At 43.0% G+C, this 13,901-nt stretch overlaps 1 protein-coding gene across 1 annotated transcript; it reads right to left on the reverse strand.

The window, feature by feature from the left end:
• Positions 1 to 133: 133 nt before the first annotated feature.
• On the reverse strand, positions 134 to 13,198 carry LOC118363540 (WD40 repeat-containing protein SMU1-like). Its single transcript, XM_035744503.2, has 12 exons — positions 12,982 to 13,198; positions 12,353 to 12,563; positions 12,069 to 12,221; positions 9,023 to 9,133; positions 8,717 to 8,845; positions 8,358 to 8,477; positions 8,104 to 8,220; positions 4,579 to 4,706; positions 4,321 to 4,447; positions 2,728 to 2,895; positions 2,452 to 2,604; positions 134 to 825 (listed from the first exon to the last, which is right to left on the reverse strand). The coding sequence occupies exons 1-12, from the start codon at positions 13,158 to 13,160 to the stop codon at positions 727 to 729; spliced, it is 1,695 nt and encodes a 564-aa protein (XP_035600396.1). The 5' UTR covers positions 13,161 to 13,198; the 3' UTR covers positions 134 to 726.
• Positions 13,199 to 13,901: the final 703 nt, after the last annotated feature.

Consider the following 13,901-nt stretch of genomic DNA (forward strand, 5'->3'; position numbering starts at 1 on the left):
GCAGGCTGCACATTTAGCAGACGCTCGTATCCAGAGAGATTTACAGTAGTGAGTGCATACATTTCATACTGTAAATCTGACTCAATAGGCTCATCAAGGCTCAAGAGGGCTGCTCGACAGAAAATACTTTCACTTTGTTCCTGGTCAAAAATATTTATTGGCCCAGACAAATGGTACATGTAAAATGTAAATCCAGTCAACCACCACCACGTAATCAATACATAATAGCAATCCATGCGTTTCACATCTAGGAACACACATGGAAAGGAATACCATCGCATTCGGAGATTCAAAAATCAAAAAAGGAGACAAATAACAGCCCTTTTTATTTCTTGCTGTGCAGTAAAACAAAGCAATGGCTGACCAGACTGATACGAGGCAAAATATTGAACCAGACATTGAGAAAAAAAAACGCAATTTAAAAATATATTTACATTAATCATTTTTTAAAATATATATAAAAAAGTTTTTCTAATGCCCATCCCTGCACTCCCAATACCCCAGTGTTTTCCCTAGTTAGACCTTGTCTTAGGCATGGCGCAGGAGCCCCACAACAGCAACACGGACTGTCAATTGGGGCCAAAGCATTTTGGCCTGAACAGAGCTAGATGGGAGACATTACCCGGCCCGCCTAAAGCAATGGTAGGGAAAACACTGCACAGTCCCATGGGCAGAGCAGCTGGCATGCCAATGGAAGGGGGCTTGTGGGGTTAAGCAGGGCCATACTCAGGGTTTCCAGAGCTTGAGTAGGCCGTCCTCGCTGTACGTGGAGATGAGGTTCTGGTGGGGGTGGTGGGCGATGCCAATCACATCCTTCTCATGGACCTAGGGTAGGGGAGACAAGAGGTCATGATGAGTTTCTAATACAACCTTTAGACTAGTCAATCCTGGCTCTTTTACATTAATCTAACTAGGGCGACAGGTAGCCTAGTGGTTAAAGCATTGGGCCAGTAACTGAAAGTTTGCTGGTTTGAATATCCGAGCGAAAAGAAGAAAAATCTGCTGATGTGCCCTTGAGCAAGGCACTTAACCGTAGTTTGTTTCAGGGGCGCCATACTACTATGGTTGACCCTGTAAAAACAACACATTTCACTCCCCCTATCCGGTGTGACAATATACAGTACCGGTTAAGGGTTTTTCTTTATTTTTACTATTTTCTACATTGTAGAATAATAGTGAACACTTTCAAACTATGAAATAACACATATGCAATCATGTAGTAACCAAAAGTATTAAACAAGTCAAAATATATTTTATATTCTTCAAAGTAGCCACCCTTTGCCTTGATGACAGCTTTCCATTCTCTCAATGGAATGAGTAGGTGTGTCCAAACTTTTGACAGGTAATGTATAGTTTGTTCCAACGGAAATGTTGAATTACGTGTATTGTCCCTGACCTTGTCTGACTAAATTACATCAACACAAATTATTTCTCAAGTAAAATAGACAACTCTTATTTTTATAATTTGGGAAATTACAGTTTTAACCTGGCTTGAGTTAAATGTTAATGATTGCAATGCAATTTCCCCCACCTGCAAAATCCAAATGTGTTCATCGGTACAGTTTTTGGGTGTCTGGATATATAGCAGTAATATTCCCTCCGGAGCATAAAGAAAACTACCATAGGCCTATTTCCTGTGGAATCATGGCGCTTGATCTCTCTTTAAAAAACAATGTTTTGATAGGCCTACCATGAAACCATGTTATCTATAATATTAAAAACAGAAGACCTGTAGGTTAGGGCTGGTCCTGCATGTCCGATGTGCATCCAAACCGGGAATGTAATTTCCACCCCTACTTTGATTTCAGATCACTCTAGTCTGAGTGTACAAGAGCGTAGAATAACTGATGAATACTCAACACCCGTTGAATATGGCCGGTGTCAGTAAACGTTGGCAAAAAAGCGTCATTAAATTACCAGCAGCACATTTAGTCACCAACGCTCTGGGTAACATGAAAACAGCCTACCCATCTCTGCTAGGGTGAGTAAAATGGTCAGAGTGAGGTGTACTCTCATTTGAGTCGAAGTAGCTAGGAAGTTCGCTTCGGGGCTTGACTGCCACTGTGAGGTCAGAACGCTCGGATCAACCCTACCCCTCGGCCTGAGCGTCCAGTGTGCGCTCTGAACATTCCGAGAGAGAAACACTCTGAATTTACAAAATGGACAATCTGGCACTCCAGATTTAATTAACGAACACACCCTAATATAACTATTATGATAGATAATTGCCGTGGTAATTTGGAATTACCCATCAACGAGCATTATAGGCAACGTAGTCATTCTACAGATACATTGGCCTACAAGTGCTTACATCATTTCCATTGCGAGAACATGGTAAATAAGCAAACAATACAAAACACAGCACAATCTTTAAGTGGCCAGTGGCATGTAAGAGGTCAACCTGCTTCTTTTGAGCCTGAAATGAAGACAATCGATTTGGAATTAACATACTGTCAGGGTTCTCTCCAGCTTGCCAGTGACCGTGCTGAAGCAGTAGAGCACAAAATCCTCTCCTACACAGTAGATCCACTCGCCACGGGGAGACAGCGTGCAGCAGACAAAGTCTCCTCCCTCCCTCTTACCAGAGCTAAAACTCCTCACAATCTGGAGGACAGAGGGAATAAGGTCATACATGTCATGCCTATCATTTTCAAATATTCTAAATTAATACTCATTCAGTTATACGTGGGTTTATGATGACCGTAAGTGGTCAAGTTGAGTCCTGACCTGGCCCTGCATGTTCATGATGACTACGGTGTTGGAGCGGTTGCACACCACAAAGTGCTCTGGGTTCTTGGGCAGCAGGATGACGTTGTTGACTGTGATGTCGGTGCCGGCCGAGGTGCCAAGGGACTTGAAGGTGTTGGTGCATTCTGTGGTTTTCATGTTCCACACCTGACAGAGATTCACAGACAAGGGTTAACAATCAAAAGCCGAGAACATTTATTATGCTATAAATGCAGGTATACTGGTCATACTATGAACTAGCCAATCTGGTTTAGGGTGGAGACAAGTCAATATACACGTGTGTGTGTGTGTGTGTGTGTGTGTGTACACACACACATTCAAATGAGTGGATTCGGCTATTACAGCCACACCCGTTGCTGACAGGTGTATAAAATCGAGCACACAGCCATGCAATCTCCATAGACAAACATTAGCAGTATTTTGAAAGTCTCTGAGCTCTTCAGTAAGGCCAAAATGACACCGTCATAGGATGCCACCTTTCCAACAAGCCAGCTCGTTAAATTTCTGCCCCGGTCAACTGTAAGTGCTGTTATTGTGAAGTGGAAACGTTTAGGGGCAACAACGGCTCAGCCGCAAAGTGTTAGGCCACAAGCTCACAGAACGGGACTGCAGAGTGCCGAAGCGCATAAAACAATTGTCTGTACTCGGTTGCAACACTCACTACCAAGTTCCAAACTGCCTCTCGAAGCAACGTCAGCACAAGAACTGTTCATCGGGAGATTCATGAAATGGGTTTCCATGGATGAGCAGTTGCGCACAAGCCTAAGATCACCATGTGCAATGCCAAGTGCCGGCTGGAGTGGTGTAAAGCTCGCCGCCTTTGGACTCTGGAGCAGTGGAAATGCGTTCTCTGGAGTGATGAAACACACTTCACCATCTGTTAGTCCGATGGACGAATCTGGATTTGGCGGATGCCAGGAGAACGCTAACAGCCAGAAAGCATAGTGCCAACTGTAATGTTTGGTGGAAGAGGGATACTGGTCTGGGGCGGTTCTTCATGGGTCAGGCTAGGCCCCTGAGTTTCAGTGAAGGGAAATCTTAATGCTATAGCATACAACGACATTCTAGACGATTCTGTGCTTCCTACTTTGTAGCAACAGTTTGGGAAAGGCCTTTTCCTGTTTCAGCATGTCAATGCCCCCATGCACAAAGCGAGGTCCATACAGAAATGGTTTGTCGAGATCGGTGTGGAAGAACTTGACTGGCCTGCACAGAGCCCTGACCCCAAACCCATCGAACACCTTTGGGATGATTTGGAACGTAGAGTGCGAGCCAGGCCTAATCGCCCAACATCAGTGCCCGACCTCACTAATGCTCGTGGCTGAATGGAAGCATGTCCCCACAGCAATGTTCCAACATCTAGTGGAACGCTTTCCCAGAAGAGTGGAGGCTGTTATAGCAGCAAAGGGGGGACCAACTCCATATTAATGCCCATGATTTTGGAATGAGATGTTTGACCAGCATGTAGTGTAGGTGGAGCAAAGTCAAAATATATGATGCAAATAACTTTTTTCCTTGTACATTATGGGACTGCTGGCTTCTAGCAGCCTTTTGCAGCGTTGGGGTTCATACCTTTACAGTGCCGTCAGAGGAAGCGCTGATGATATGGTGTCCGTCAGGTGTGAATGTTGCTTCATTAACAAACGAAGAGTGTCCTCGGAACTCTTTCAGCGACTTGCCCGACTTCAGCCCATGAACCCTGTGGAATGCAAAAACATAACGGTTATGGTTCATTGGTGACCACTGATGTACTGGTAGGAAGAAAAAAAAGGGGAGAAAGTTAGAAATGAGAAAGCATGAGAGAAAAATAGTTTCATTTCGGAAGGTTACCTAATGGTCTGGTCGAAGGAGGCACTGAGCAGCTGGCTGCTGTCTTTGCAGAAACTGAGGCAGGTGACACCTTTACTGTGGGCACGCTCAAAGCGTCGCAAGCACTGGCCACTCTGGATCTTCCACACCTGTCAGGGGACAGACGAGGTAGGGAAGATGGGTTGAGTGGATACTCACACTAATGCAAGAGTTTGAACATCAAAAGTTGAAGGAAAAGTGACACTCCTATAGACCTTTTTAAGGAGGCGTGGAAGTGAACCCTGGAGTTGTGCGTTTGTAAAACAGACGTTCCATCACAGCTGTGAACAGCTAGGCTAGCTAGCTTAGTCTAGTTCTTTTCTCAAGGTCAAATTAGCATTTCGACCATAGTATTCATGTATTGGATGGTCCTTACGATCAGGGACAAATCTATTTTGCAATTTAAAGATTTCCCAAAGAAGCATCGCTGTGTTGCCTGCATGGATAATAAAGTCAGCAGCGGGTGGCGGCGGTGCCAGGACGATGTGCAGCACACAGGTAATTTGTTTACGGCATCTATTTTAGCCAACGTCAGCTACATATTAGGATAGACAGCCACCCCCCAAAAATGTATGACAAACGTTCGCTACCTAGCTAGCTAATAAACCCATTTCCGGAGAACTACGACACCACAAAAACACAATTGCAACAATATCAAATGTAATATCACTTGAGAATAATGAAGCAAGTCCTGGTCTAATTTGGATCGTTTCCTAACTTCAGACACAGAGACTTGTGAAAGCTGTTAACCCGGTCTGCAGATTAAGTTCTGGGGGGACTGAAGGGTATATCTCCAATGGGTTATATATGATATTGGTTTACTGTTAGAATTGCTTGTAGGACTAAAACTAAATACTTTTAATGTAATATTACATAGATTTAGAACATGCATGGCCAACCTTGCTCCTAGAGCTCTAGCTACTGGTTGTGCAGGCTTCTGTTCCAGCCCAGCCCAGACATACTGCTTATTATGTGTACTAGACACTATTCAATCATCCCTTGTTTTGGAGTAAGATGGATGTCTAAACCCACTAATCATTTACATAGGCTTTCTTTGTAGGATATGAAATAACGTTTTGATTATTTGAATCAAGTATAATGCCTTGTTTGAACATTGAACATTCCCTGTTTTATTTGGTTGTCACCCACTAGATTTGCAGCTGATGTCCTTGATCATTGGTGTGGGTGTAACAATCCCTGTGTGGCTGACCTAGGATGCCACCACTGTCTACAGCAACACTTCATACACCCAAAGCAGCGTCCATTATCCTAACAAAACCATGATCTTGGTTGGGCTAGGATAACAGTACTTGAGGTCTCAGGGTGGGTGACATCACCACACAATGGCTACTAGGGCTTTGTCTCAATTTGTCTGTCCTTAATTACTCACATTCTATCGCAACTGTTTTGGAGGAGAAGGTACAAGACCCCCCCCCTGAATTTCTTCTCCAACGGATTTTCAGGTGATGAGAGGAATCGAGGCAGGATGAATTGAGAATTTTGCTTCATTCTGCTACACTCACTCTCCTCCAGTGGTTGGTACACTAGCTTCAAGTATCATTTGATTAAGGTTTGCGTCCCGGGATGGAACTCATACAATTAATGGCTACTTTGCTGCCCATGTAAAAGTGACCCTTCACTGTGGACACTCTCCAGGGTATTTGTCTAGCCCCCACTATCCGTGCTCTAACCTTTCGGTTCCATAGCTTACAGTGGATGTGAGATTATTTTTGGCATGCATGCCTCATGCAGACATATGATAGGATTAGTATCGGCTTCGTGGGCATGTCCAATGAACATGTAGATGTGGCTTGTCATTTATATACGGAAACAGGATTAACAAATCGTCACACATTGGCGTTTTGTTCATTTTGTCCCCTCACAGCTACAGAGCTGTGAGGGGAACGGCACCTCAGTACCTCCAGGCTCTGATCAGGCCCTACACCCAAACAAGGGCACTGCGTTCATCCACCTCTGGCCTGCTCGCCTCCCTACCACTGAGGAAGTACAGTTCCCGCTCAGCCCAGTCAAAACTGTTCGCTGCTCTGGCCCCCCAATGGTGGAACAAACTCCCTCACGACGCCAGGACAGCGGAGTCAATCACCACCTTCCGGAGACACCTGAAACCCCACCTCTTTAAGGAATACCTAGGATAGGATAAAGTAATCCTTCTCACCCCCCCCTTAAAAGATTTAGATGCACTATTGTAAAGTGGCTGTTCCACTGGATGTCATAAGGTGAATGCACCAATTTGTAAGTCGCTCTGGATAAGAGCGTCTGCTAAATGACTTAAATGTAAATGACTTAAATGAGACAATGAGGCTAACCATGTTGAAGGACACCAGATTTGACTTCCACAGCTAGTGGACATGCAGTCATGAAATGGATTAGTGCAAATCCGACCCTTGTAATGAAGGTCGGCCTTCAGGGTGACATGCACAGGAGCGAGACATTAATAGCAAATATCACCGTCATGAAGGTGTTCAGAAAGGAAAGAAAGGTTCATTTGATTTAATTACAAAATATATTTGTTTGCTTCATGTTATGCATGATCCTGGTGTAATCATATGCAGTCCAACATTATAACCACAAGGTGTCAGCTCTAGTATTTGTATACTAAACAAAAATATAAAACGCATCATGTACTGTAGTGTTGGTCCCATGTTTCATGAGCTAAAATATTTGACGTGTATCTTTTTTGACACACAAAGACCCAAACGGAGTCTTTGTGTTGCTTGAGAATGAAATGACTGAACAATGAAACAGCACAGCAAGTAAGTGAAAGAAATAGGTTTTAATTATGTTTTATTGTTAATGGGGACATACGTAAATGCCAACAAAATAACTTTTTGGTGTGTGTGTGTAACCTTTATATAAATAGACAATTCAGTTAAGAACAAATTGTTATTTACAATGACGGCCCAGACGACTGGGCCAATTGTGCGCAGCCCTATGGGACTCCCAATCCCGGCCAGCTGTGATACAGCCTGGATTCGAACCAGGGACGGTAGTGATGCCTCTTGCACTGAGATGCAGTGCCTTAGACCGCTGCGTCCACGTGTGTGTGTGTGTGTGTTAACTATTTAACTGTTCTAAAACAGCCACAAAAATGTTAAATATTGGTTGTCGGTATGTTTTTTTCTGGCGAGGAATGTCATATCGGTGCATCACTACTAAGTAAATAAGCCATACTTTTACCGTGTCTGCTCTTCGCAGTCCGGACAAGTTTAAGCAGGTGCGCAGTGGATTATGGTTATTGTAGTCAATTACCACATTTCCAGCGCTAAACTATGTAGAATATTGGTCTGTTGGAAACTACTACGTCCTACTACATTGCACACTTCAGGAGTGACCTGATTTAGCGGTACAGAAACTGCACATCGAACTCACAGAAAAAACCTGAACAAAATGGAATTCAAATTGAACTGACGTCGGTCAATTAGATATTTTTTTTAAACTGAAAAATATCCATAATCTCAGTTAATCGTTTAGCACTATAGTACATACCTTTATTTTGCCGTCCTGGGCCCCTGTGGCCAGCATCTCTGTGTCCCTGCTGAAGCACATACATAACACTGCATCGTCCATCATCATGAAGTTATCCTGCGCCTGGTACTTCAGATCCTATCACAAACATTTGATTAGGTCATTTTACAAAATGCTAGCAAGGGTATTTTCAAAACTCCATGAATTGAAATCCAGTGATATTTCCCAAATTGCCACAAATCCGAGTATCATTTGGTGTTGGATCGCACACGTACCTTTCTGATTTTGCCCGTGGTGAAGTTCCAGACCTCGATGAAACCATCAACTGATCCCGTGACCAAGTACTGACCATCAGGAGAGAAGCGGGAACACTCCACGTGGGACTTCTGCCCAAACTAGTAAGAATAAGAATAACACTGCATTATTATAACACCCAAATAGCACTCCTTGTTCTTGTTGTCATGCATTAAGCGTTTTTATGCATCGTTTTATTCAATTATGCTTTGCATAACCAAGCCAGTACCGTTGAGATACAGGAATCTCTGTTGTAAGAAAGAAATGGCCAAAAAGCAGCAACAAAACCACCCTCACTAATAAAATACACTGACAGTACCCCCATCTGGGCATACAGTACCTTTATGTGTCTGGTGAGCTGTGTGGGGAAGCGCTCCTCCTCCACGTCCTTCACAGCTGCCTTGCCCCTGAACAGGTCAATGGTCATACCTGGGGGCAGGAGACCTTGGTGCTGCTGCCATTTTAGGGACTGAGCGAGATGGTGGTTAAAAGATGGCGGTTAAAACACTAAAATCAGTGGTCTCAAAATGTGAGACATCAAGCTGCTGCAACAGAATATTAGCCAGGTCGTAGCTCACACTGTGTGTGCTGAACTAACGTGAAAAGACCCTATGGGTGCCCAGAGGTATAGGAACATGTCACCCACCTGTCCCAGCAGGGCCATGAGACGGGAGGGGGGCACCACGCTGACCTCCCCGGCCAGGGCCTGGGCGATGGCCACACGCCTCTTTTCCTTACTGCTTCCGTCTGGGTAGGCCTGGGAGGACACAGAGGGAGGAGAGCATACAGACACTGGGCAATGACAAACAAGACTGCAGGAACTCGTAAGATACCGTAACAAAAACAGACCCAGTCCCGGTTTCCCGGTAGAGGTAGAACTTGGGCTTACGAGTGTTTTAACGATGCACCCTTCTTTCAAATGGCCAAAGATGTAACGTGTTTCCCCAAAAAAGCACGCAGAGAAAATGTTCGCTAAGGCATCTGTCGATACCGATAGGATTGAAAGAAAGGCAGCGCTGCTCTCTGATCAGATTTCTTCATTCATAATCGTGTTATATTTATTCCACAATACTGCCGACAGATCAGCTCCTAGAGATATCACCTATGGCTGAAAATGTTTAGGCGGCTTATTCTAATGCTTAACCAATAGCAAATAATGCATTAAATCAAGATTTGGCACATTATTGCACACGTTGTTACGCATTATTAAATATATCGAGAAAATGATTTCAATATGATTGAAATATATAGGCCTATGTAGCCTAAACTGTGTTCATCTTTTAACACAGTCATCTGTTTTCATTTAATTCATATTTTTATCCATTGCTTGTTTGTAACAATTGCAAAAACAAACTTTTTTATTTGTAGTCGACTTTGTTCTGAAGTTATCTGCGGTCACAGAGACAAATAAACATCTTGATTGTGTGTTTAGGGGAGATCTTCTGTATATAAAGTGACATAGAAGGGGGAAAAAAGCATCTAATAACGCACTTAGCTGTTCTACGAGTGATCTGAGGCAGCCTGTAAATAACAACCGTTTTCAAGTGCAACTTTAGTAACAATGGTTTTGGGACACAACGATGCTCCTACACGGCGGCGACCCGTCATTCAGGGCAGGTGAGGCAGAGCACCACCTGTTTTGAGCACCACACTTAAGTAGAAGTGAGTAAGGCAGCTCCAAAATGCAGGTGTTTCAGCCTCGCTCAGTGCTTTCTGTGGTGGGGATAGCCAGAAGAAAATGCAGAGCGGTGCACCTGATTGGCTCAGTTCTCTGTTATGATTGACTCAGTTTTCTGTCACTCATGGGACAATATGTCATCCCCAATTCTATGGTTAGAGCTCAAAACTTTTAACCCCTTGGGTTCTGCCATGGAGTTATATTAGAAGTGTCCATCCAAGAAAGCTCAAGGTTATTAGCTGCAGATATAACATGATTTGATGTCATTCTATCTACAGTAGCTTTGATTGGACTGATCACGTCAACATAGTACTTTTAAAGTCTTAGCGAGCAGTCATCATCAAGTCGACAATCTACTGGCAAATCCTTTTTAATACTTGTCATATGAAGAGAAATAATGGGGAAAATATAGATACAACTTATCGATGCTCATCGGCCATTGGACATAAACATAACATAAGTTGGAAATCGCAAATTCAATAATGAGTCGTTTGGAAGTAATCAGTGGCTAACTGCAAGCGTTGCAAAGAAACCACTAATGTTAGCCTGCTATTCAATGGAGTGACTGCCCCCCCAAGTTCCCACCATAAATCCAGAGAATGCCAGACTTCGATGACAAAGTTTGCCAACAAAGAACCGCTGCGCCACCTTCAGAAGGCGAGTCCAAAAATATATTGTATGCTGCTCCATAAATTATGTCATATGCAAGGGAGATATGTATACTGTAGCTAAGAAAGTAATACTAAGTGTATCTAAGACACTGCATCTCAGTGCAAGAGGCGTCACTGCAGTACCTTGTTCAAATCCAGGCTGCATCGCATCCGTCCGTGATTGGGAGTCCCATAGGGTGGCGCACAATTGGCCCAGCGTCGTCTGGGTTTGGCCGTCATTGTCAGTAAGAATTTGTTCTTAACTGACTTGCCTAGTTAATAAAGGTTGTGTAGTAAGCGGTTAGTAGCCCATGTGCCTCACCCTAATAATTTGGTCTATTTTCACCAAAGCGGTATTGTAAACACATCGTTCGTGGCCCGGTATGTGCTTGTTTGGCTACTTTTTTTTTTTGGTACAGCTTTGACAGTGCTACTGATAGTCGTTGTGGTGCTTGTCTTGCACGTGCAAATTCAGCACACACAACATTCTATAACATAACATAAGATTATTTAAGGCGTCAAATAGTGTTAAATGACGTGTATCTTTTTTGACACGCAAATACCCAAACGGCGTTTAATGTGCCTCACCCTAATAATGTGGTCTATTTTCACCTCTTAATTTCACCTACTGTTCTAACTTGGTGGTGCACATATAGCCTATAACCTGTTTTAGAGAAATGTAATCATTGAATATTGTAAGAGCTTTCATTGTCTGTTTATATGTCCCATTTATTTATTGTACGGTTCTGACGTGTACAGGTTACAGTATACTGTAAGAACTGCCCATGTTCTGAATTCTGTCGCTGTACATTTCAAAAAGTGCTGAACAAATAGTTAGTGACTACGTCTGTCGTCGCTTGCTCATTAATGTCTTAATCGAAATTACGGATTGCCTCTTATCCACTTGTCTCCTTACGCTATCTCAATGGTCAGTAGAGGCCACATTTATTGAAGCAAGTCTGCCATATCAGATATGTTTATGTGTAGTGGCTTTGCTGGCATGCATCCCACTTATTTTTTTTTGCCCCACCAAGATTTAAATGCTAAAATCGCCACTGATCCTACAACGGTTCTAACAATGAACTTAGCCTTAAGATGCTTTTAGGAATCCGGGCTTCATTTCTGAGTGACAATGGAAGAAATAGATAGAAGTGGCAAAGTCAAAACTCTATACGACATTTCTTCATGCTTTTTTTCAGGGGAACACAAGTAAAGTTAGGGTGATTTTTTGGTGTTCAATAAAAGGATGTCCAGGCATGCAACTGATGCACAGAGAACCAGACTCATGACAGAACCTGGAAAACAGTGCATACAGAGTTATATCTCCCCTGTGCAGGGTGTAATGTTGAGAGATGTCAACTCACCTCTCTGGGGTCAAAGTAGGAGCGAGCCAGCAGGTTCTCCAGGTGAATGTACCTCTCTGGTTGGGTCTGCTTCAGCATGATCATGGGGTCCGTTTGCCTTAGCAAAGACCTGGCTGCGCCCAACTCTCTCAACTCAATGAGCTCCAACACCACCTGGGGGGAACAAACAAATATATTAACTCTCCATCTTACAGAAAACATATTGACATAGCAGTAAATTACTAGATGGTAAATACAGTTATGGTACATACAAATTCAAAATGCAAAACACACCAACTTCTTACCTGTTCATACAAGTCTATCAAAGTCTTGTCAGGGAGCTTGAGTGACTGGATAGCTTGCAGCACAGTGTCCCAATGGCCACTGTTGATGTCTGCCACGAAACTCTCGATACTGTCCACAGTGTTCAAAGACACGGTGGTCTCTTCCTGAAGGGTGGTCAGTGTTCGGTGCAGATTGTTCTCTTTCAGGTACTGCATTATCAGACGAATCACGCTGCAAAATCAAGGTACGTCATGTTTTGATGCAAGACAAACTCGGTCTATCTTGTTCGCTTGCAAACTAGCTAACGTTAGCCAGCTGGGCTGATTAACGATGCAGCTAGCTAGCCTATCAGAACAGCTAAGTTAGCGAGTACATACTATATGGCTGCAAGACTATCATAACCTAAGCTAAAATAACACTAGTGGTTACAAAAACACACAACACTTGCTAATGAAACATAACTAGGTATCTAGTAGGCTGGTTAGCAAAGTGATGTTAGCTTAGCAAGCTGGGGGTGGCTACAAGCTGCTTGCAGGTTGTGGTACTGGTAGGCCTCAACTGAGTTTAGACCTGCCACGTGAACCATAATAAAGAAACAAATCAAACAACCATTTACAGTTGTGCAAATATGAATACCTAGAATACTTACTCTGCCGATTCCACCTCCAAAGACATGATTAAATCGCCAAAAAGTAGGTAGTTGTGAGGAGAGAACACAGCGCAAACGCAATGAACGAAGTCGTAGACGTGGGCGGAGTTTCCACTAGACGAGAAATATGTTTTAGTAAAAGACAAAAACGTCCACAAGATGCAACATGCGCACCGCATTCCGGATAGTAGCTAAACGCCCGCTCAGGGTCTTAATCGGGATAAACAGTTTACATGCATGTGCCTTTGATATTTCCCGCTCACGAGTAGGCTATCCCTTTTACCATGATTAAACAGATTTTTCCTCATTTAAATGAACATGGGTTAAATGGAATAGTCATTTAAATATGGACACTTGATTGTAGGCCTATAATCTCTCACATGTCGAGTACTATAATATGTAATCCTGCAGGATTATGCATTTCTTGCAGTCAAATGATCAAATAAAATACAATTTATTGGTCACATACATGAGTTTAGCAGATGTTATCACTGGTGTAGCGAAATGCGTGTGCTTCCAGTAATATCTAACAATTCCACAACAAATACCTAATAGTATTGAGTATCAGCAAAATAAATTATTACGGAAATTATTATAGTGGATGAACTGCACAGGTAGCCTGCTTTTTTTTAAGTGATTGGTTTGATAATCAGACGAAAACATCATAAACAACACCCAAACGGAGTCTGCTCAGACCGTGAAAAACAACAGTAAACTGGATAAGATGTTTACATGCCACAGTATCCCGTCTAAATTCAGCATATCCCAGGTATCTTTGGCTCCCTTCATTTAAAAGAGCCGTTAATTTGGCTCCCAAACTGCTCTTCATTCAGTACTTACAAAGTACCTAAAACCATGAAAAAGTTTTCAATCTCTAATTTAAATCCTAAAACGTACCATTATGTCAGAACTTGAAATGT

Source organism: Oncorhynchus keta, chromosome 30 (genome assembly GCF_023373465.1).
Source record: "Oncorhynchus keta strain PuntledgeMale-10-30-2019 chromosome 30, Oket_V2, whole genome shotgun sequence".
Lineage (NCBI taxonomy): Eukaryota > Metazoa > Chordata > Actinopteri > Salmoniformes > Salmonidae > Oncorhynchus > Oncorhynchus keta.

Bases quoted from the DNA above. Each gene is read 5' to 3' on its own strand.
- LOC118363540 (XM_035744503.2), bottom strand. From the start codon at position 13,160: ATGCGGTGCGCATGTTGCATCTTGTGGACGTTTTTGTCTTTTACTAAA. The intron at 9,134-12,068 runs GTGAGTTGACAT...GTGTCCTCCCAG, and splicing joins CCTACTTTGACCCCAGAGAG to GCCTACCCAGACGGAAGCAG. The intron at 8,846-9,022 runs GTGGGTGACATG...CATCTCGCTCAG, and splicing joins TCATGGCCCTGCTGGGACAG to TCCCTAAAATGGCAGCAGCA.